The following is a 24,343-nucleotide window of genomic DNA, read 5'->3' as shown; positions in this document are numbered from 1 at the left end:
CTGGACAAAGGTGCAGGAAATTTCTGCACCTCATGCTTCAAGAGGGTATATGGTGCAAGAAATGCCTCAAAGCATATCTCAGTGAAGACTGGTTTATCTCAAAAACATCATTTTGAATGTGCTTGAAGAATGTGGGTCCAGTGGGGGGTCACAGTAACCAAGCCCAAAACTTTGTTTCTTACATTTGTACTGCACGCTTCCTCCAAAAGAGCTTGGGGCAACAGATACACAGGAGGTTGTCCTATTTTATCTTTACAACAGCCCTGTGAGCCTTATGCTGAGGGATAGGGACTAGCTCAAGGACATTCGGTAATCTTCATGGCTAAAGTGGACATTTGAACCCACCTCTCTCCAGTACAGATCTCTATTCATTACCCCACAGTGACTCCACTGTAGAATCATCTAGTCCAGGTCAGATCTTGGACCATGTCCTGTTTCCTCCTTGCTTAGGCATAGGGTTGGATGAGCCAGTCTGAGCCAATGAAATAATTTGTTTACCAATAGTGTGGCACAAGAAGACCACAGGTGTCTCCAGGCGCTGGGTTGCAGTTTTGCATTAGCACCTTTCTTGCGCAAGATACATGACTTCCCGTTTGATCATTCGTATATATAGCCCTCCATAAATGGAATTAGATGCAGGGCACCTAATCTGATCCATCTGCTTCTTCCTCTGCACCGTAGCTCCGAGTGACCTCAATCTCAGAAGAACAGAGTTGTTGTTACAGGCTATTTATGAGCACCTTTTGGCTCGCGATATTCGTTCTATACTGCCAGTGTTTCATAGGTAAACACAGCCATATTTGTCATGGTCTTACTCTCTGTGTGAGACGGTATACTGGTGAGCTGTCCACTGATGCCTCAAATGCAATATATTGTTCAGGACACCCACATTTAGGCACATGTATATATATGCATCTGACTGTGCAGATTAGTTGAGGTCTAGTATCGTTTTAATCCTTCCCCCTAATTCTGATGTACGGGCAGTGAGTGCCATTGTTTATGTAGCTAGAATGTGACCACTCATACTAAAAAAGGAAGCTATCAACAGGCTTGGAAGTGGGGGAATCAAGGTTTGCAGAAGGACTGTTTTTTAAATATATATATATCCAATGGGGGGAGTGATACACAAAACAGCCCAATGAGGACTGAGCATGCTCAGTGGTCAAGGAATGCTGACTCCTGACCAGGAAGCAGAATACTGAGTGGGAAAGGAACATTCTCAACAAAAGCACTCCACATATTGTGTGTCTGCAGCTTATGCCCTTTCTGGAAGCCAATATGAAAGTTTAAAGCTGCTGAGGCTCTAAGATGATTCTTTTAAATAAGAGGCAGCTGAAAATACTGAGACACACAAGCCTTTAGTTGACATAAGGAAAGAAGGTGGGACATATCACTCTCCACTCGTGTCCAACTTGTGCCTTCCTTTTATTACACAACAAGCGGGAGCTGCAACAAAATGTTGCAACGTGGAGTGTTCCTGTCAAGGACATTACACACACACACACACACACACACACACACACAGAGAGAGAGAGAGAGAGAGAGAGAGAGAGAGAGAGAGAGAGAGAGAGAGAGATGTCCATTCCTTACAAAAGGTCTTCTAGTATTAGTCTTTGTCTCTTTGTCTAATAGTCAGTGTTCTGTACAATGCAAATCCCCATAGGGCTTTAGTTACCTAAGCACTTCCATAAGCAGATGAGGTGGCCAGTTCAGGCAGAGTTAAACATCTTCCAACATTTAAAGGAAATGTGAAAATGCTCCCAAGGTAGACTGAAGGAATGGATCACTATACACAAGCTCTCATTAAGCCCCTTAGAAAGAAAATAATGCACAATGCAATCCCTCCCTAGTGGGTTTAAAACATTTATTTTCTTTGAACTTACATATACTAGCTATTTCCAGCTACAGTCCAATTTTTAAAAATAAATGAATAAAACAAAAATGAGTAAATATGCTTCCCCTCAGCCTGCTGGGACAGGATTGATCCTAGAATATTGTATTTGGAAGGAAGTCACTCTCCCCGTTAATGCAACACAGAGAGGGAAATTATGACCCTTCAGCTGTTGAGTAAGAAGCTCATATTGTAACAATGCTGAGATAAATTATATCTACATATGCCAAGAGTTATCCATATTGGAGTGCAATATTTTCTCAGTGGCAGTATTCCTTTTTTAACCTGACCAAGTTAATAAACATGTTCTTATTTGTTTCCCTGTTTGCCATCAATTGGGGACCTGGTTGGTAAGTTGTGTTATTCTTGTTATTATTGCTGTTGTTATTTTTATTGGGGTGCTTTGAATATAACCTTCTATCGTTTGTCAGTCTTCTGCTATATATTTTGTTTGCTCTGCATTTGGGCACCTCTTAAGATAACTCAACAAAAATTGGCATCATGGTACCTGAGAGCACATTTTTATCTACGTTTGGATACAATTAGATTCCATTTTGAATCAAGATGGTGAGCTAAATCTTTCAAAACTGCACTCATTTTTTAAAAAAAAATTTCTTAGGATTCCCAAGCAGTGCCAGGTACAAGGCTGTAGTACTTAATAAACTGTTCTTTAAAAAACACATAACCCTTATAATGAGATTAGTGTTGTATGAACTCTGCTTGTCAAGTTTAAGAAGGCATATTTTATTGCAATTTAAGCTTTTCTCTGCACTGGAAGAAGGTCAAGGTTTTATCCACCACCACTGCAAAATATTAGTCTTCAGTAGACTATTTTTGTGTAGGTGAGGAGACACTACAGATGTTACCTCTGTGAGGAACATTCCGGCACAGCTTCTGGCTTAAATTAGTAACATGGTTCTGCTCTTGCCATGTTGTTTATATGTGAGAAGCTGAGGTAAATGTTCTCATGTTTTCTCTCTCCCTTCAACTTCACATTCTGTCAACTGGAAGTACTGTTACCGAAAACTGGATGTCAAATGTTAACCATGAATCTTGGCTATTGAATATTCAGTGGATATTTTACTTCAGAAGTCACAGTAGAGTATTTAGGCGGCAATCCTATGCTCACTTCCTTTGGGAGCAAGCCCTGTTGGATTCAATAACTTCTAAGTAAACAAGTATAGTAATGTGATGTTAGTGAAGTAACTTCTCTCAAAACTCTAATAACCATTACCTCAGAGAGGTGATATGTTGGTTTATTATTGTTTCTGAAGTGGTGAGGTCCATGTAAAAACCCTTGACACAGAAGGACTGGGCATTAGCACAGCAAGGTGTCTAAGAATGCAGCCACACCAGTTGCTAATGGTGGTATTAAAAAAAAATCCTTCATGAAGATTAGCCACCATATCTTTTTGAGTCAAATAGTTCTTCAGCATTTCCACAGTGAACCATTCCTACTTTTCTGCACCACTTACAAATCAGTACCTTACTCCCTTCTACAAAAACATTGTTGTGGTGCTGCCATTTAAGTATTTCAGGAAAGTAGTAGCTAGTTCATATGGTTCTTTGTGTCTCTTCAACTGACAATAACATGTCATGGTGTGACTAGGTTCAGAGGTCTCCTCATACTGCATTCAGACACACTGGCGCAACAACTGCACTCCTCCCAGCTGTCTGGATATCATGACTTAAGTACACATCACTGGGTTGCTGTTTTTAGTTGCAATTTTGTTAAAACTCCCAATAACCATTACCTCAGAGAGGTGTTATATGTACTGGCAGCTGGATAGAGGACACCACACCAACAACTGGAGCATATGGCAATATTGACTTTAACCTTGCAGTTTTCTGGGAAATCCCCACACACTATTTCAGCATACGCATTTGCATTTTCTGCAACATATTTAGAGAGCAATGCACATTCATCACCCTATGGCAAAAATTCCAGATGACTCAACAGAGCTGAATAGCACCTTTCCTTATTCGCTTTTTTACCACTACATAAACCAGACAGTTTAGTTTCTTCATAGGTATCAGTGAGCCACCTAGTGGTGCTAATTGTGATGCAGCCTAAAATAATTGAGATGGGTGTATTTGACTCTGCCCTGTTCATCATTGTTCAGTTGCTGTGTAGTTTCGTCACATTTTCGTTGGTTGCTTGGTTGTGAAATTTAAAACGTGCCCAGAATTATTGGGGTGACAGGAGCAAATTTGTTAACTACAATTATTTAAAAAAATTATTGACTTGAGATAAATGCAAAACAAAGTATTGTTTTCTTTTTTAAAGTCTCCCCCCCCCCCTTTTCTCTTCAGTTTAAATCATTATTATTATTTATTGAATTTATATACCGGGTCTCAGGGCAGTTCACAGAATAAAATAAAGATATAAAACCACAAAATACCTAATAAAAATAAAAACAGCAACCCAATACCCCCCCAAAAAAAACATTTTAAAGGGCATAGGATGTAAATCGGATCAACCAAAGGCCTGGTTAAAAAGAGCATTTTTGCCTGGCGCCTAAAGGTGTAAAATGAAGGCGCCAGGCGAACTTCCCTGGGGAGAGCATTCCACAGACAGGGAGCCACTTCTAGCCTTGATGGTTATAAGACACCTCACCGTGATAATGTGCTTATGGTTTATTCCCTATTTAAAACAAACAAAAAACACCCAGAAGCCACATAAAAAAGACCCTAAATCTCTTTTCGTTTTTACCAACCTTATCATTCTGAAGGCATGATTCATGAGTTTTAAGCATGTGGGATTGGCAGGAGCGGACTGGTTTCGCATATTGGCTGCATGGGGCTTGTCTGTTTATTCTGACACACACCCAGTTACTATCCTGGTGCCTACAAGGCCCTCCTCAACTAAAGGCTGTGTGTCTCATCTACTCCTCCCTGCATTGTTCAGTTCTGAGTGGGCCTGAGTTGCTACATCTTTTCGCGCTTTGCAAATATGAGAGTGCTTTGTTTACTTCACGGTTTTGATTCAGGGCCAACTCAACTCACTTGCTTTTGTAAGCATGTTGCATATGCACACATATTGTGTGGTTGGTTCATGTTCTCACCAGCAGATGCCAAGCTGGAGAAGGGGGAAAAATCCGCACCCAATATAAATTAACCAGCTTAACCATTTTGCTTATTTTCCCTTTGCATTAGCATTTTCACCTTGGGATTATTTTAGTAGCAAAGACTCAAAATGTAAATTGAGTGGCAAGAAAGACATTAAGTTCAGGAATATGTTATGGTAGTCACTTATTGCTGAATGGGGGTGGGGAGAGGAACAAGATTTGCATTAAAATGGCACGTGCTGATTCGTATGAACAGATTCAATTTTAGAAATAATTACCATAATTTAACTAGAAATGCAGTACATCTCACTACAGTGGGGAAAGACCTGGTGATCTGTGCCCTTTGTTGGCCTACTCTATTGATGGGCAACTTCAAAGCCCCTGCTCTCTCTTATTGTGGGCCTTTAATTTTTTTAAAAAATGTTGGACTTGGCCCAGATAGCTCATCAAATGAAAAAGGTGGACAGTCCCTTAGGAAGGATACTTACTTACGAAGGTGAAGGAATAATAGTCCTGGAGATGTGCATGACCACAGGGAGTCATGCTCAGCCTTCTTTTGGCTTATAAATCAGTGCTGCTCATTTGAATCACCTGAATGTGAGATTGTTTCCAACAGTGCCTCATCCCCACACTTTGTCATCAGTTTACTTTGCTGCACAATTTTATTTCTATTGTAGCCTAATATCAGGGCAGAGAAGAGCGGTGGGAATAGTAATGCTCTCGGTCCCTCTCCGCTCGCAACATACACAGCCCTCATCCTTTTTATTGGACCGTGGTGGTCGGTGCCCCAGTGGCGTAGCGTGGGGGGTGCAGGGGGGGCGGGCCGCACCGGGCGCAACATCTGGGGTTAGGGCAAATCCATGGGTTAGGGGGCGCAAATCCACGGGTTAGGGGGCGCAAATTACTTGCCTTGCCCCGGGTGCTGACAACCCACACTACGCCACTGCGGTGCCCATTGGTACTGGTGGAGCAGAAGGCAGAGGGGTGTAGCCAGAGTCCATGACAGGCAGCCCTGTCCCCTGAATGGTTGTATAATAAGGAAGCAGGCTGAGGTTGGTGGGACAGAGTCCCAATCACCCCTATAGACCAGGCTCCACTGCTACTAGATTTTATTAGAAAGTTCATCTGTTATCCACAGTTCTCCTAAGAAATTGCCTTATACCAGGTCAGACTATTTGGCCATCCTAATGCAGTACTGGCTCTCTGGGGTCCCCGGCAGAGACCTTTCCCTCACCTGGTACCTTTTAATTATAAGATGCCAGGATTGAACCTTCCACATTCAATGCCTCTACTCTGCTACAGAGGTCTCTCCACATTCTGGTTACGTAGGAGAAGTCCCGCTTCCATTTGAGCATGTTTTGGATCAGTGGTTCAATCAGGGCAGGACTTTGAGGCTGATGTCCAGGGTCCCCAAACACAGGAAGGGCACACTACTGTCATCTAAAGATGGAGCCTCCACATAAGTCTAAAATTACTGAACTATGCCACTCTCTCCTGAGTTTACAGGACCTTGGAATTCTTCTCTGTTGCAAAGCTTAGGGCAACAAGATGGTAAAGATTTCAACACACCTGTCAGGTGAACATAAGAACATGAGCAGAGCCAATTGGATGAGGCTGATGGCCCATGTAGTCCAACACCTTGTTCTCATGGTAACCATCGGGGCTTGCTTCCTTCTCTCAAAACTGGGGCCCCTTCCTAACAAGAATGGGGCACAAGTTTATCAAAACAAGATACAGTGCACTGTTTATGGGCTACGCTTGCTGTGTAGGCTTTGGACTACCATTTCCCCCAAAGCCCAAAGCCATTTCCCCAAAGCCTCCCAACCTACTATCAGAGAACAAGGCAGCACGTCACCAGGCTACTCTCAGCAGTTGTCTGGAAGAGGGTCATTTGGGGGGGGGGTCATTTCAGGAGAGAGATGTTGCATTGGTTTTCACAACCCATGTCCCCTCATGCAGCCTCACCTGCTGGAGCAGAAGCCAAAGAAGAAACGGCAGGAGGCTACTTCACTGGAGGCCAAGCCAAGAAAGACCAGAGTGAAAAAGCAGGAGGAATCAAGCCCTGCGGAAGAGCCAAGTGCCCCCCGACCAGGTAAGGGACACAACCAATGTTCCAGGAATTGTGGTAGATTAGCACAGGAAGCTGCCATATGGTGATCCAGACCTCTTGTTCCCATATCTGGCAGTGACTCTCCAAGGCCTTCCCCAAGAGTCTTTCCCAACCATGCTACCAGTTATGAAACCCTATGTATGCAAAGCCTGTGATCTAATACTGAGCAATGGGCTCTCCCCTTTTCAGGTACCTCCCCACAGGATAATATCCTACACCCTGCAGCCAAACCAGAAGTATGGCAGTGTCATCTCAAGCACTGGTCCACAAACAAGTTTCATGCTGGCCCTACTGCTGTCTCCATCAGTCAGCAGGCACACAGGAGCTGGCTCAGGTGGCAGCAGTTTTCATGGCTGGGTTGCAAAAGGTGATTTAGGCTGCAACCCTAATGCCAGCCACTGCCCAGAGGGGTTTATGATGGAGCCACATCTACAACCCTACCATGCACAAGTGGCTGGGGCAGAAGCTAATTCTTTTTCCTCCATGTGTTTGTTTTTTTCACTATTTGCTGCTGAGGCGGCCAGAAGTAAGCCCCACTGGGAAACAAAGGAGCTGGGGAGAAGTGCTTTTCAGGAAGGAAAGACTGGAATGGGATGAGCTCAGTTTCCTCCTCCCACTCGCTCCTACAGTACTTTAAATACCCATTTTGCAGGAATTTGGTATGAGCCATGCTCCTGGAGCACCTTTCCTCCTTACTTTCTAGGCATGGTCCACATTTTAAAACTCCATGTACAAACACCACTTTTTTCTGCTCTGGAGCTTTCCCTATGAAGACCCACTCTTTAAAACTGAATCAGAGCAAAAGATGTGGAAAGCCCAAATAGCCGTTTGCTCTGGTTCAGCCAGTTTTCACAGAAAAAGCTCCAGAAGAAAAGAAAAGGTGCTCGGACACAGAGCTTTAAAGTGCAAACCTGTGCCTGGAAAGAGCAGGGATAACCCCTCAGTTTGGCCCTTGCCCTGATGTTGCAGCCTTAGTGCAGTCGCAGTGTCCTAATCTGCTTCATCCAGGAGAGGGCAGAAACACAACAGGCAGGCAGCTCAGCCAGAAGGACATTGCACACAGCCCCTCACACCACCGGCTCCTGTGAAATCATCCTTTTACCACATGTAGCCAAAGCTTCCTGGTATTCCTTCTCCTCAAATGAGAGCACAGGGCAAACTCTTTCTGTTCTCACACAGGTAAGGTGTTTGCCACTCTCCCAATGGCTCAGCTGTGAGAGCGCTTGTTCCCAAAACACCAGTTCTGTGAGTTACCTTCTTGGGGCTCCTCCAGATGACCTGTTTATTGCATCCATCATTCTGATTTGCTTGCACAAAGCTTACATGGAGGTTCGATTACAACTGCTCTTTAATGAGCGTTGATTGGCATTCATCCTGATTTGCTTGCAGGATGTTTTTCTGTTTTCTTTGTTCATTCATTCTGTCACTTTCCAAACTACAACAGGTCTGATGCTGTTTAAAAGTGGGTTTGTTGTGCTAGGGAGGCAGGGCGCTTTAAATCCATTTCCCCAGTATGTGCTTGAATCCCTTCTGCAGAATACTGACAGTCTTGGAGGCACCCTTGCACTTTATAAAATGTGCAGCCTCACGAATCCTAAGACTGGCTCTCAGACAGGCCATTTTCACATCATTTAACACACCCTCATAGAAACACAGGAAACTACCTTGTACTGAACCAGACCCTTGGTCCATACAGCTCAATGTTGTCTACACGAATAGGCAGAGGTTCTCTGGGATTTCAGTCAGGGAATCTTTCCTGCAGATGCTGGAAATGAAATCTAGATCCTTCTGCATGTAAAACTGATGCTCTACCACTGAGCTACAGCCTCCCTCCCTCCCGTTATCTGCCATTGTATGCACACCCCTAGTGCTCTTTTCTCATCCATCCTGACTCCGGTGCCTTTTGTCAGAAGGCATCTGACTCTGGTGTCTTCTGTCATAAGCTGCTGTCAGAAAAGTGAGAAAGAAAAAGGAAGAGAAGCCAGAAGAAGAAGGTGAGAAGGACCCACCTGCCAAAAGCACCAAAGAGCCCAGGAAGAAGAAGGAAGTTGCCTCTTCTCATCTCGTTGTGACCAAGGCATCAAAAAAGAAACAAGGTAAGGTGCTCCCCATTCTATGCTCCAGCCAGTGTTTTGAGCAGCAGCAGAAGAAGATGCTCCATTTCCCTGCCTCTAATTTCCAGCTCTTGAATGTTTTTCTTCAAGAGATTTGAGGGGTGAGTGTGTAGAGGGCAGAGGCTGTTATGCTAAAAGTCTCCCAGAGCAGAAATGCACATGTCAAAGTTTCAGTTTTTCAGTGTGGCTGCCCATTTGTCATTAAAAGTGTGCACTCCATTTGTTCATCCATTGTTATGGTAAAAAAAATAATGAATGGGAATTTGTGTGAATGGAAATGAAATGAGCATTCATTCATTCAGCCCTTTTTCTTAAATTGTTCTGCATCAAAGAAATAGGCTAGGACACTATGTACAGTTCACAGAAAGGTCACAGAGACATCTGTTCTGAAGCAGAAGAGGCGGAGGTGCACTTATTGATAAAATGAATAGTTAATGAAACATAATTAGTATTAATCCATAAGCAACTTGCCAGTCCTCTTTCCACCACCACCACCTTCCTCCTTGAAACCTCTTGGAATCTCCACCTCCTCCTTTGGGTTACTATTACAGGGAGGGAGGTTATAACAACAATGATTGTTTATGCAGCATCGAAGTCCTCAGCTCCAAAACTAAAGGAATACATCAAGGTGCAATGCGATTAGGTTCTGTTCATAATAATATTTGCTGTATCAATTGATGTGGTTGTTTCCTCTCATTTCCCTTCCTTAACTGCTGTTTGTCCAAATTTCAAACTTCTAGAGGACTCTGATGAAGATGATGATGATGATGATGATGAAGAGGAGGAAGATGATGTAGAAAGCGAAGATCCTCCAAAAAAACCCAAAAGGAGGATCCACAAAGATGTTCCATCTGCTGGCATTAAGGAAAGGAAGCCCAAAAGTAAAGGTCAGTGGCTTTCAGTGGCCATTTTTAAGCTATAGATACTGGTTAAAGAGTCACTTCCTATTCCTTAGGAGCCCCTGGGAACCGTAATTCTGTGAGGAAGACCAGGAATCTGTCTCACAGTAGACATCCAGATGCCTGCGGGAAACCCACAAACAGGATTTGAGCACAAGAGCGCTCTCTCCTCCTGTGGTTTCTAGCAACTGGTATTCAGAAGCATCACTGCCTGCAACTGTGCAGGCAGAGCATAGCCATCATGGCTAGTAGCCATCAATGGCACTCTCCTCCATGAATGTGTCTACTTTTCTTTTAAAGCCATCATGGTTGGTGGCCATCATTGCCTCCCATGGGAGAGTTACACACACACACACACACAGGCACAGGCACACATGACTTTTATGTCCTGCAGGAAATATGGTTAAGGAAAGGCATTTGAGGGTGGGCTACAATGGAGACTCATATATTTTGCAATCACCTCCCCTTTCTCATCCTATAGCCATCCTTTTCCCCCTTCCCTTGCTTTCTGCTCATCACCCATATGTTCAGATTGAAGCCAGGCTCCATCAACCACCTCCTACTGCCCCTGAACTATTTCCATTCCAGCTGGTCATTGCAAGAAATACTATTTATCTTAAAATAATTTGTGTCCATGTTTGCTTTTTTCTTCTTCCTTGTGCCTTTCTCCTTTTGTCTCATGATTTTAGATAACCCTACAGGCAGGGAGTGTCTTGTCTTAATTGATTGATTCAGCCTTTTTGGCTCAAAGCAGGCACAAGAGCACTAAATGAATAAAAACTCTTACCTTTCTTCAGCAATGTTTCTCTATTCTTATTGTTTCCATTCTTTGGGTCTCATTGACTTCTGTTGCACTGCATTTTCCAGGCATAGGCCTGCACTTTAAAGCTTTGCGTTCAAGAGGAGCTGTTGTTATTGTTGTCCCGGCACTTTCTCCAGGGAAACCTGCAGTTCACCACTGAATCAGAGCAAGTGTTCATCCACAGAAAACCCAATTGTCATTTGCCCTGATTCAGTGGTAAAACGTGGGTTTTCCTGGGGAAAGCGCCAAGACAACAAACAAACAACACTGCTCAGACATGCAGCTTTGAAGCTCAAACCTTTGCCTAGAAACCTGGCAGAAAATGAAGCCTGGAGGAGCCCCTGCTGTATCCTCCTCCGCCCCATCTGCCCCAATCCATCTCCCTTGACTGTTCTCTCTTCAGCCACTTTCCAGTCGCTGTCTTCTCCAACCTCTTGATGAAACCCTTTATTAATCATTTCCCCCTTGGACAGGAGACAAAGCTGAAGCCGATGTCAAGACAAGAACTGTCAAGACGCTGAAGAAGGAACCAGTGTCTGTCTTCCAAGTCAATGGGGACAAGAAGGAGAAAAAAGTTAAAAAGAAAGGTGAAACCCGTACACACACACACACACACACACACACACACACACCCCACTGAAATCTGCTTTGTGGTTCCCCCAGCTCCACCCTCTGCAGGATTCCCTTTAGCTGTTGGTGACCATACATTTAAAGCAGCATTATACCACTTTAGACAGTCATGGGTTCCCCCCCCCCCAGGAATTTTAGGAGCTGTAGTTTTTAAGGAGCTGTAGTTTGGGACGTGGGTGGTGCTGTGGGTTAAACCACAAAGCCTAGGACTTGCCGATCAGAAGGTCAGTGGTTCAAATCCCCGCGACGGGGTGAGCTCCTGTTGCTCGGTCCCTGCTCCTGCCAACCTAGCAGTTCGAAAGCATGTCGAAGTGCAAGTAGATAAATAGGTACCGCTCCGGCAGGAAGGTAAACGGCGTTTCCTTGTGCTGCTCTGGTTCGCCAGAAGTGGCTTAGTCATGCTGGCCACATGACCCGGAAGCTGTACGCCGGCTCCCTCAGCCAATAAAGTGAGGTGAGCGCCGCAACCCCAGAGTCGGTCACGACTGGACCTCATGGTCAGGGGTCCGTTTACCCTTTACCTTTAGTTTGTTAAGGGTGCTGAGAGTTGTTATTCTTCTCAAATAATTTGGGTCTCCTAGGGCAAAACTGCACAGTGGTTTGGGGGCAGTGGGTGGGGAGGGAAAGCTTCTGGAGAGGACCTTCCCCTAGCACTTCTCTGCTCTAGATGGTACGCTACTGAGGTGGTTTTTCCAGGCTCCCCACCACCACAACCACAAAGGCTAAAGGGCTCTTGTTACAAGGTGTTTGTGTAACATCAAGTTTGAACTTTCAAGGTTCCAGAGGAAGGATGATAAAAGTCCCACCCCACCCTCCTTAGGACTACATAACACTTGCATGCCCTGAGGGGGTGGCAGAAGATCCAAAAGACCAGATCAAAGAGCTTGTATGTCAGGGAGAACTCTCTGTTCTGTATTTTGTAGCATTTGCATTTTAAATTGTAAACTACCTTAAGGTGCTTTGGCAAAAATAAATGAAATGAAAAAGGACGTTTATAAATGGGTCAAGCAAGCATTCTGTGCTATAATGTCCCCCCCCCCAAAAAAGTTAAGTTTACATGGATGCCATGGTGCCATGCAAAGATAAATGAACTAGGGAAGGAACCAAAATGTTTATTTAGAGTTGTGTAGTGAAAACCAAAACAATTCTGGTAGCCTCTTAAAGAAGGCTTAAAGAAGCTTATGCCAACCTGATTCCCTCCAGATTCTCTGGACTACAACTCCCAGGAGCTCCAGTCAGCATGGACATGGTAGCTGGGGTTGATAGGATAGACTCTTCCACCCCCACCCCCCCATGCAAGTCTAAGTATGTATTTTTGTTCCTAGTTTGAGGCATGAGAAGTCTCCAAAACTTTGAGTGAGGAAGCAACCAAGCTCCATTATTTAGAATGAAAGTGTGGAATTATTCTATTGCCAATGGTTATATTTTGCAAATATGATGTTAAGAAACACTCTTCTGCTAATCATATATGCTAATGATATAGCAAGATATCATTACCAAAAATAAAATACAGCCTGATTCCTTTCTACAATTTAAAAAACCTTGCTCTTCACAACACTAGATCTGAAAGATAGTGAGACAGAAGGTGATTCTGATTCTAGCATCAAGCCAACAAAAACTGAAAAAAAGAAGAGCACAGCTTCCATGTTTCAGGCTGGGGCAGAAGGCGCCAAGGAGAAGAAAACTAAAAAGAAAGGTAGGTGCAGCATCAGCCCCTTGCAAACAGTGAGCAGGGTAAGGAGATGGAGCAAGAAGGTGCATTCGGTTAAGACCGAAACACAGTCATTGCAGCTGGTCCAGCAACGTTAGGTAATGCAGAATGCTGCTGCCCCACTGTTGACATGCTCAGATAACAACACCAACAACACCAACAACTGTTACTGTTACTGTTACTGTTGCTACTGCTACTGCTACTGTAGCCTGACTTTGGTTGATGCAATTGTGTTCATTAATTTGTTACACCCCCAGAAATAAGCAGAGTTGTCTTACAGTTATCTTGTATCCATTACTGGTTCGTGTTCTAAAAGGAAATTTTATAATCGCTTAGGGGACTTCATAAAATGTATGGACCCCCACCCCCCATTTCACAGACTGATTACAGAAAAGTCCAAGTCATCAGGATGCTAGACTAGAGAACAGGATGCTGGACTAGATGGGTCTCCAACCTGCTCCACCAGGACTCTGACAAAGGCCAGTCTGGATACTCACTGGGTGGCCACTAAGCAGAGTGTTCTTTTTTTTCCTGCAGCTCTTCCCAAAGCCACTGAAAATGAAAGTGAGGATGAGCCCACAGAAGCAGTAGCTCAAAAGAACACCAACAAGAAAGGAAAAACAAAGAAATCCAAGAAGGTAGATAGCTGGGAATGCACCTAGGGGGCATTTGAGGCTTTCAAAATCCCCTTTGAAAGAAGGTGCTTTGTGAAAGTCAGAGCAGTTTCTTTAGCAAAATCATTTCTTGTGGGGGAGGGACTACAAATCTTCACCAAAAGCAGGAATGAACCTATGGTGTATTATTAACAGTGCTAGCCACCTCTGTGCATTGAAACAAAGGCACTGTACAGGCACACGGTCCACTTCCCCAGCTTGTCTTCCTCGGTTTTCTTTATATAGGACCAGCTTCCAGAATAGACAATTAAATTACAGCTGGGGAAGCAAATTTCCAGCCCAGGTTGCAACCCTGTTCACCTTTGCTGCCGTCTGGCTTTTCTCTGACATTCCTGATCTGAGAAGCCAACCATGGATTCCCTGATGGGGAGGGCATGTGATTTCAGAGAGTGGAGCAGTCTCAGTTCACACAGAGACCAGCCACTGTTGCCCCTGAAACCTCCTTCCCAGTGCAACTTGGCCCTTTGTCCCAGGATGCTCTGCTCAGAGAATCTGGGGGTCACACTTGAGTTTTTTAAGCAAGTGGAATTTAGGTAGCAGGAGACCTACTGCAACGTGCGGGGCAGGGAAACTAGCCAATCAAGCAACCAGGATAGACATGTTTGGGGATGAGGCCATATATGTGATGATGATGAAGAAGAAGAAACACAAACACAGCAGGTGACTAGTAGAGGTCATGCTGGAAAGCCTGGGGCAGAACAATGTCCTTGAAACAAACCTCCCTTCTCTTTCTTGGTGCTGGACTGTAGAAGGAAGAGAGACCGCCTTCCCCAGTCATTGAAGTGGACAATCTGGAGGAATTTGTGCTACAGCCAGCTCCGCAAGGAGTGACCATCAAGTGTCGGGTCACTCGAGACAAGAAGGGGATGGACCGGGGCCTCTATCCTACATACTACCTTCATTTGGATAATGACAAAAAGGTGAGTTGCTCAGTGGGAGTGTTGCCTTTTGTGCAGAAACAGAGATGGCCCTGCAGCAAAGCCACTTATAAGGATGGGTAAAAAGGGCTGATGATTATATCCCTCTTGGTAGAGATCCTATGTCAACTTCTTTTCCAAGGGCCAAACAGGTTGCATGCATTAATCGCAAAACATGGACTCTCTCTCTTTTGTTATGCATGTAGAAGCTGCTGGGGAAGCCTGAGCGGCCTCAGAGCCCTAGGGAAAGGAGAAAGGAAATTCAACACACACTCTCCCAGTACAGTGGTACCTCGGGTTAAGTACTTAATTCATTCCGGAGGTCCGTTCTTAACCTGAAACTGTTCTTAACCTGAAGCACGACTTTAGCTAATGCTGCTGCCACACCACTGGAGCACGATTTCTGTTCTCATCCTGAAGCAAAGTTCTTAACCCGAGGTACTATTTCTGGGTTAGCGGAGTCTGTAACCTGAAGCGTCTGTAACCCGAGGTACCACTGTACAGTCTCAAGGCTGCTCAAGTTTTCCCTTGCTTGGAGAGGCACACACAGCGATCTCTTCTCACAAGTGCAGCTGTACATAGGGGAGGAAATGGATCAAGCCACTCTTGTGATAAAAAGTTTTAAGCTGATTTCCATTCCTATCTACAGAATGCACACAACTCTGGAAACGGGAGCCTCTGCCCAATTTGTCTCTGGCAAACCAATATGCACTCACTGCTGCTGCGGCTCTTGGGCTTCTCTTCTTTCTCTAATTGTGAAACAGAGCTATTTCACAATTTTAAAGACTCTTAACAAGAGGAAACCAGTAATTAAACCCCCTCCACCCCTTGTGCACGGAACAGAAACTGCCTAATGAAGGGGGTAATTTATCACTAATGCTGAAGCAACTAGAGATGGAAGCGGCAAGAAGGATACTTCTAACTAAAGTCTCAGGAGATGTTTGCCAAATGGGACTTACTTTTAAGAAAACTTCATAAGAGGGTCATGGGGATGAGCGTTGCCAGATAACACAGTTCTGTACTAAGTACCCTGTGGCACAACCACCTTAATTCATTTCCCATCTGTGGAAAAGTAATGCCTCAGCAGCCCTAAAGGCATGTAGCGTGGAAGCTACCTGAGGACTTAAAATAAAATAATAATAATAATAATAATAATAATAATAATAATAATAATAACAACAGCAACAATTGTGGATGGAGCTCGGGATTTTTGTATGCATTACAGTCAGAAACTGCAGCTGTTGTTACTTCCACCTGTCTCTTGCAGGTCTTCCTACTTGCTGGTCGCAAGCGCAAAAAGAGCAAGACCTCTAACTACCTGATTTCCATGGATCCCACTGACTTGTCTCGGGATGGAGAGAACTTCATTGGAAAGCTGAGGTTAGGCTTGACATTAAGATGTGGTTCAGACATAACAGGACACCCTGCAGGGAGCAATGCCATCACACAACATAGGGTTCCCTTTAATTCAGGAAGGCTGATTAAAAACAAGCTAGCTTTTGTGTCTGGGAAAGATTCATTTCTGATTGGTTCCCAATTTCTGCCTATTTGGCACATTTAGTTGGGGCACATTTACACAGAAGGGAGCCAATGAGATAGCCTTTTATTTATGGCCCTCCAGATGTTTTCCAGACTACAACTCCCATCATTCCCGAGCATTGGCCATGCTAGCTGGGGCTGATGGGAGTTGGAGTCCAACAACATAAAAAAGGGTCTCAAATTCCCCATCTCTGTGATAGGTGGCTTGCTTTATGCATTCTGTTGCTGCAAGGTGCCACGAACTGGGATTTCCTTGCTTGGAATTACTCCAAAAGCAACTCTAATTATTAAGGAGGGAACTCTCCACACTACAATATTTTGTTGCAGGTCCCACTGGTTATTACTATTATTGTGTATAGGTAAAGGTAAAGGGACCCCTTTCCATTAGGTCCAGTCGTGACCAACTCTGGGGTTGCGGTGCTCATCTCGCTTTATTGGCCGAGGGAGCTGGCGTACAGCTTCCGGGTCATGTGGCCAGCATGACTAAGCCACTTCTGGCGAACCAGAGCAGTGCACGGAAACACAGTTTACCTTCCTGCTGGAGCGGTACCTATTTATCTACTTGCACTTTTGATGGGCTTTTGAACTGCTAGGTTGGCAGGAGCAGGGACCGAGCAACGGGAGCTCACCCCATCACGGGGATTCGAACCACCAACCTTCTGATCGGCAAGTCCTAGGCTCTGTGGCTTAACCCACAGTGCCACCCGTGTCCCTCATTATTGTGTATACAGCACCATAAATGTACATGGCAGTTTACAGTGTTGCATGGCTAAGGTCCCACATTTTCAGTGCTACTTTAGCTTATTTGGGCAGCCCATACTGACTTCCCAAGTAGCAGGACTCTGATTGCAAACAAGCTTACATGTGAGGGGAGGGGGAGGGTAGTCTTTGCATATTTACATTGCAGATGGGGCTCACAGGTAAATCAAAAATGTCCAGGACACAGGAAGCTGCTTTATGCAGAGTCAGACCATCTAGATTAAGTGATCAAGCAGTCTTTGCCAGCCCTGCTGGGGACTGAACCTGGGATCTTTGGCATGCAAAACCTGAGCTTGCCACCAAATTACAGCCTCTCCCTTAAAGTGTGGCCTCTCTTTCCCCTGGTGCGGAGATTTGTCAATAATTACACCCCTAGCCCAGCAAGCCAGACGCACAGTTATCAGATCTGGTATCAAGATTGTCCCTCGGGGCAGGGCAGAAGTGGTTTAGCCAGTTCTTATCCAGAGGAGAGGCATGTCGCAATTTAATAGGCCTGGGCATTTGGAAATACTGAAGATGCCCTGATTGAGTGACCTTTCCATTCCCTCCTCATCCCATCCCACTCCCATATTCCCTCCCTCTCTTACACACACACATATATAGACTATACCCACATTGATGCACGGTATACCTAGTTAACTCAATGTTACAGTGTTTATTTTAACAGAAAAGGGGTAATTGTGCAAAGGAGCTCCTTGACTCTCCTCTGCTTTGCCTGATTGCTGTTGTGGTTTTTTGTTTTTTGTTTTGCTTTTAGATCCAATTTGATGGGCACTCGGTTTTCAGTGTTTGATAATGGTGTGAATCCTGACAGAGCAAATTCGGATTGGTCAAATGTGCGCCAGGAGCTTGCAGCTGTTGTTTATGTAAGGAACTGCATTGTGCCACTCCATCTTTTCTAGCCATAATCTCCTGGGCAGCTGCTTGCAGTGGCTAGAACAGGGGTCAGCAACCTTTTTCAGCTGTGGGCTCGTCCACCGTCCCTCAGACCATGTGGGGGGCCGGACTATATTTTGGAAAAAAATGTGAACAAATTCCTATGCCCCACAAATACATTTAAAATAAAAGGACATATTCTACTCATGTAAAAACACGCTGATTCCCGGACTGTCTGCGGGCTGGATTGAGAAGGCAATTGGGCCGCATTTGGCCCCCGGGCCTTAGGTTGCCTACCCCTGGGCTAGAATATGCTTGTGGGTATCTTTCCCAAGGTAGGCTTGAGAACTCTTTGTCTGCTGTAAAAACTGTTCCCGGGTGGAACAGAGTCTTAATGCTGACCAGTTAGTGTCACCCAATGCAGGTAAAATCTGCAGGGTCTACATTGCATGGAGTGGCTGGGGATAATTCAAGGCTGGGGGTGGAGTTATGCTTGTCATAACTTGATGCCTTTTCAAATCTAACCTAGATGTTTCCAAGGCACGTGTTACATAAACCAAGTCCCTGTCCAATCCGCTTACTTTTTAAACCACCCTGCCATATTTCAGTCCAGCCAAGAGTGGTCCCTTATCCTCTGGGAACCAAAAAGGTATCTATATCCACAGAAAGGTAAAGCAAATGCTGCAGCTGGCACAAGCTTCACCCGACTCCATTTTTGCGGACATGGATGCTCCAGGGCTTCTCTCAAGGCACATGCCCTTACAAGAATGGTAGTTGGTTAGGAGTTGCTTGGAATTATAACTCTGATAGGGTTAAACTGCACTACCCAGAATTCTTAGAGGGGAAATAATAAGCAATAGTGTTTACCTAACAGAACAATCATGTTTGCCATCTCCAGATGCAAGCACCTTCATATCATCAATATCTCCTCCATTCTCTAGGCAAGGGGCAGGCAGAAGATAGATCCTGGCCCTGAAAACAAATTATTGAGCTGAGCAGCATGTGCTCAGAGGCACCCTCTTCTTTAATTCTAAATGTATTTCTTCTCTCCTGAGCCACTATTTTGCATCTGACTCTGCTTGGTGGACCTTGGGTCTTTATTATTATTTAAGTATTTTTATTAGGTTTTTCCCCCAGATATAGAAATTGTTCTCAGCTAGAGTGTATTGTCAAACAGCCATTCTTCTCCATACACAAAATAAACTGTGAAGCATATAATAAAAACATTCTTTAAACAAACAACACAGAACCTTGGGGTTTTTATTTGAGATAAAAAAGGTAGATCCCACATGCTGACATTTGATCATCACTGGCAAATACTCTTGCCAGTCTAAGAAGGCAGAGAAAGGAAGGGTTTTGTTTTTTTAAAAAAAAAATCAGTGGTATCTAACTCCTTTTCATGTTATAGCAATGTTGTTTTTGTTTTATATGTTGTGAGGGTGCAACACTACCATGGCAAAGCTGTAGCACAAGCTTGAGACTGACAGGATAGCTGCTTTAAGCTGTTACGAATCAGATAGTTTGGGGGATATAAACAAATATATGACTGTGATTGAATTATAAGCATTCTATGGTTTCTGTTTCAGGAGACAAATGTATTAGGATTCAAGGGACCTCGAAAAATGACAGTGATTATCCCTGGAATGAATTCAGACAATGAGAGGGTGCCAATCCGACCCCGAAATGTAAGTTACCAACATGATAAGCATCTACGACACAATTCTAGAGGCAATCTGGGGAAAGGGAGATGGGAGATTTTGATGCCTGAGTGCCAGCATTGTGGTCTCCAGCCAGCCTGGCACCACCAATGGAACAATAAAAAGGGGCCCCAGGGCCAGAGGGAGCAGGGACCTCCTTTCAAAAAATATGAGCAACTAAAATTAGGAGGGGCAGAAGACCTTGGAAGGATTGGGAAGTGTCTCTCAGTGCTGTGTACACACTTGGGGTGGAATACACCTAACAAAATCCCTTCAGTGCAAACCGTGTGAGGTCTTCCGCTGTCACAAAGGGGGCTTTCCCCCTCTGTCCTCTCCCTGCAGGCCCTCCCCCCAGTTGACTCGGAGTCGTTGGAAGAATCCTCAGAACAGGGGAAGGAAAAGGGGTCATTCCGTCTAGCAAGTTGATATCCTTGCACTGATGGGATGTTCACCATAGCATGACACCCTTAATATACTGGAACCTTAGTATCCTATCATGATAGGATGTTACTAGTGCTACCCAATCACTGTTTTGCTATTTTAAGTTACAAGTGGAATTGCAAGTGATTCAGAGTCCTGAACCTTTGTTTTGGCCACACTGGTGGTCTTGAGGAAGCTGCGATAGGTGGTCCATTTGCATCTCAGCCCACATTCAGTATAAGTGTTGCAGTGGGTGCCATTTATGACCCTGATTTTATTTTATTTTACACTGGTACCTCGGGTTAAGTACTTAATTCGTTCCGGAGGTCCGTTCTTAACCTGAAACTGTTCTTAACCTGAAGCACCACTTTAGCTAATGGGGCCTCCTGCTGCCGCTGCTGCACGATTTCTGTTCTCATCCTGAAGCAAAGTTCTTAACCCGAGGTAATATTTCTGGGTTAGTGGAGTCTGTAACCTGAGGCGTATGTAACCTGAAGCGTATGTAACCCGAGGTACCACTGTATTTCTTAATCAGTCCTCTCATTCCCACATAAAAAATAATAATGAAAGTGAGGTATAACACTATAATACTATACATGGTCCCTTATCTCTGGGAACCAGAAAGGTATATCCACAGACAGATAAACCAAATGCTGCAGCTGGCACTGAAGCGTGTTTGGAAATGATTTAATTTTGTGCTTTTCTCACATTTCTTGCCAGGATAATGATGGGCTGCTCATCAGATGGCAGAACAGGATAATGGACAACTTAATTGAACTGCATAACAAAGCCCCAGTGTGGAATGATGAGACCCAGTCTTATGTGCTCAACTTCCATGGCAGAGTTACTCATGCCTCTGTCAAGAACTTCCAGATTGTCCACAGCAATGACGGTAAGTCCTATGGAATTCTCTTGGCCCATAAGAGTGAAAGCAGACCTCAAAGAATCATAGAATTGTAGAGTTGGAAAAGACTATCAGGGTCATCTAGTCCAATCCCCTGAAATGCAGGAATCTTTTACCCAACGTGGGGCTTGAACCCACAACCCTGAGATTCTCATGCTCCACCGACTGAGCAATCCTACATTGTGCTAACTTAGGAGGTCAACCAGGATTGGCTCTGAAATTATTGCTTTGTTGTTGTTTAGTCGTTTAGTCGTGTCCGACTCTTCGTGACCCCATGGACCAGAGCACGCCAGGCACTCCTGTCTTCCACTGCCTCCCGCAATTTGGTCAAACTCATGCTGGTAGCTTCAAGAACACCGTCCAACCATCTCGTCCTCTGTCGTCCCCTTCTCCTTGTGCCCTCAATCTTTCCCAACATCAGGGTCTTTTCCAGGGAGTCTTCTCTTCTCATGAGGTGGCCAAAGTATTGGAGTCTCAGCTTCAGGATCTGTCCTTCCAGTGAGCACTCCGGGCTGATTTCCTTCAGAATGGATAGGTCTGATCTTCTTGCAGTCCATGGGACTCTCAAGAGTCTCCTCCAGCACCATAATTCAAAAGCATCAATTCTTCGGCGATCAGCCTTCTTTATGGTCCAGCTCTCACTTCCATACATCACTACTGGGAAAACCATAGCTTTAACTATACGGAAATTATTGCTACTCTAGGCAATAAAGTGTGTGGAGCAAGGTAGTCCTTGTATTATACTCTCCATTTCAACAGACAGCTTGTAATCTGAAGAGAGATGGGGCAGAAAGGAAAGGTATAATGACAGCGTCACTGTCTTACCTATGTTGGGGTTTGCTTTTCTCTCACATTTATGCTTTGCTAATAAATTGCTTGGGGTGCTGGTTCATTGTTAACAATAGTTATAGAACCAATCAGATTTGGAGACAAGGCATGCAGAAAGCTGGATAAGCAGATGCTTTTGACTCAGATGCTAGTTGAGTGTCAAAGCAGACTTGGAATTGTGTCTGCTGTATGAGGGCTGTGTGGTTACACAATGGCTTCAAAAGGACTGTTTGCCACACATAATGGCCTGCTCAGGTGACCGCTTCATGCCTGAACCACACATCTATCTGTGGCATAGTAGCCACTTGAAACTGCAGCTGTGTGAAACCAACACTCAGGAGGAGGTTCAGATGAGAGAGTTTTATGGTGGCATGTTGACAATCTCTGCGATTGCATGGGAAGCTCTTTCCCATGAATGACTTGCCACATGGAGTTGCCTCTGTGCAATTGGTTGTGTTTCCCCCCCAAATGCCAACCACATTACAGAGTACATGTGTGGACCAGGACTGACCTAAAAAGAAAAGGCAGCAGAGTTTGGAAATAAGTTGTCTGAGTTGTTGTGTAATTTAGGCCAGAGGAAACCAGAATGTCCACTTTCCAGATGCAAGGATACCTGACCTATCTGCTGTGAGAAGAACCTTCCTGAAGCCTGTACTCTGTAATCACAATTTGGGAATGTGTTGAGTTTTACAACCAGACCTGAACGAGCCACCAAACTCTCTAAGGAGTTTGTCTAAATGTAGACAGGAAGGGAGGCATGCACAAATCATCCACGAGAGGGAGCATGACAGTCGGAAGACAGGAATAATAAGGGTTTGGGTTCCTTGCTAAGCCCCTTGGATCTGCTGAATGACTTGGAGCCAAGCTTTTGTCTGGTTTTGTTTCTGTGTTGTTTGAGGTTGGAATTCTTCCTGGGTATGCTTCAAAGTTTTGAGTGTTAATTTATGAGACACTCGTAAACTCTGATGATGTACACAAGGTGTTCCTGATTACTCAAAATAGTCATCCAGTTTCTGATTGGGCTAATCCAAAATGGTCAATAACGGGTACCACTTGGGCACTAATTGCCCAATTGATATGTAGCCTCCAACTCAAAAGAACTGTTCTGGCATTTTCCATTAGACATGAAATACCTTGGGGTACAAGATGCCAAGGACTGCATTGATTTCACTCAAGAGGCATGTGCAAATAGTGTTAGACTTCTTTATGTAATAAAAATCTAAAGGGTGTTTTTCTAATCACAGTGTTGATATTTTGAGTTAGCATATTCTATAGGCAGAACAAGGGATTCCAGGATCCCTTATGCCTTTGATGATGATTTGGGTCACTTACACAGCTCATAATATAAGTTTTCCTATGCCTCTATGAACACTCTCTAAGGATAACAGCAAATACACAATCATTGATCCAAGGGTGACTAAGCTAAGATCCCCTGATCTTGCCAAGGCGTGCCAACTACGGTAGTTTTCAAGCTCTGATTCATCCTTGAACGTACTAATCAGAAGTGCAATTCATTTAGGGGTTGCTAAATGAGATAATATGGGATGAATTTACTAAATAAGATAAAAATTAAGACTGGGGTGGACTTTGATAATCTCTGGTAATATGGTGCCTTGAGAAAGACCAAAATTTGGTGCCCACAAACGGATCTTAATAATAATAATAATAATAATAATAATAATAATAATAATAATAATAATTGTACCCTGCGCACCTGACTGGGTTACCCAAGCCACCTTGGGAGGCTTCTCAATTTTGTGCCCCCTTGGCTGGGTGCCCTGTGTGGGGGATCACAAGGTCAAATTGGAAGAAATGTTATTCATGAAATGAGCAGCTGTGTGAACGGCTTTTAAAAAGTAAGTAGCAGGACTGAGGTATCTAATTCTGATCAGGACCCTGGCAGTATGTGGTAGGCACTGGGGCTTAGCCTTGATTGGGACCACACTAGGCTAAAGCCTCCCTACCACCAGGGTCAACATCTAGACCCCACCCTCCTAGAGTTCCTATTCCATTCTTAAAAGCTATTCCCACAACTGCTACTTGTGTCTCACTTAATTTGGCCCACATTACATCCTCCTAAGGGGACGCAGGTGGTGCTGTGGGTTAAACCACAGAGCCTAGGACTTGCTGATCAGAAGGTCGGTGGTTCGAATCCCCGTGATGGGGTGAGCTCCCATTGCTTGGTCCCTGCTCCTGCCAACCTAGCAGTTCGAAAGCATGTCAAAGTGCAAGTAGATAAATAGGTACCGCTCTGGCAGGAAGGTAAACGGCGTTTCCGTGTGCTGTTCTGGTTCACCAGAAGCGCTTAGTCATGCTGGCCACATGACCCGGAAGCTGTACGCCGGTTCCCCCGGCCAATAAAGCAAGATGAGCGCCGCAACCCCAGAGTCGGTCACGACTGGACCTAATGGTCAGGGGTCCCTTTACCTTTACCTTACATCCTCCTAAAGAGAGCGTACAGGTGGACCAAGCTGGAAACCATAGCCCAAGATTTGTGATCAACG

General features: G+C 44.5%; 1 protein-coding gene across 4 annotated transcripts in view; it reads left to right on the top strand.

Moving 5' to 3' along the window:
• Positions 1–24,343, top strand: part of TULP1 (TUB like protein 1) — a 35,914-nt gene that overhangs the window by 9,985 nt on the left and 1,586 nt on the right. For 2 of the 4 annotated variants that reach the window (XM_083617889.1, XM_083617890.1), the window contains 11 exons: positions 6,919–7,051; positions 9,013–9,165; positions 9,924–10,070; positions 11,358–11,471; positions 13,076–13,210; positions 13,763–13,863; positions 14,649–14,819; positions 16,084–16,196; positions 17,872–17,980; positions 19,577–19,675; positions 20,828–20,999. In XM_083617889.1, coding sequence (XP_083474015.1) covers positions 6,919–7,051; positions 9,013–9,165; positions 9,924–10,070; positions 11,358–11,471; positions 13,076–13,210; positions 13,763–13,863; positions 14,649–14,819; positions 16,084–16,196; positions 17,872–17,980; positions 19,577–19,675; positions 20,828–20,999 — 1,447 coding nt within the window. Of the gene's footprint in view, positions 1–6,383; positions 7,052–9,012; positions 9,166–9,923; positions 10,071–11,357; positions 11,472–13,075; positions 13,211–13,762; positions 13,864–14,648; positions 14,820–16,083; positions 16,197–17,871; positions 17,981–19,576; positions 19,676–20,827; positions 21,000–24,343 lie in introns of those variants that run through there. The other 2 variants (XM_083617891.1, XM_083617888.1) reach the window with 2 other exon arrangements.

Source organism: Podarcis filfolensis (assembly GCF_964270895.1).
Source record: "Podarcis filfolensis genome assembly, chromosome: 6".
Lineage (NCBI taxonomy): Eukaryota > Metazoa > Chordata > Lepidosauria > Squamata > Lacertidae > Podarcis > Podarcis filfolensis.
This window is presented reverse-complemented; position numbering and strand designations above follow the sequence as displayed.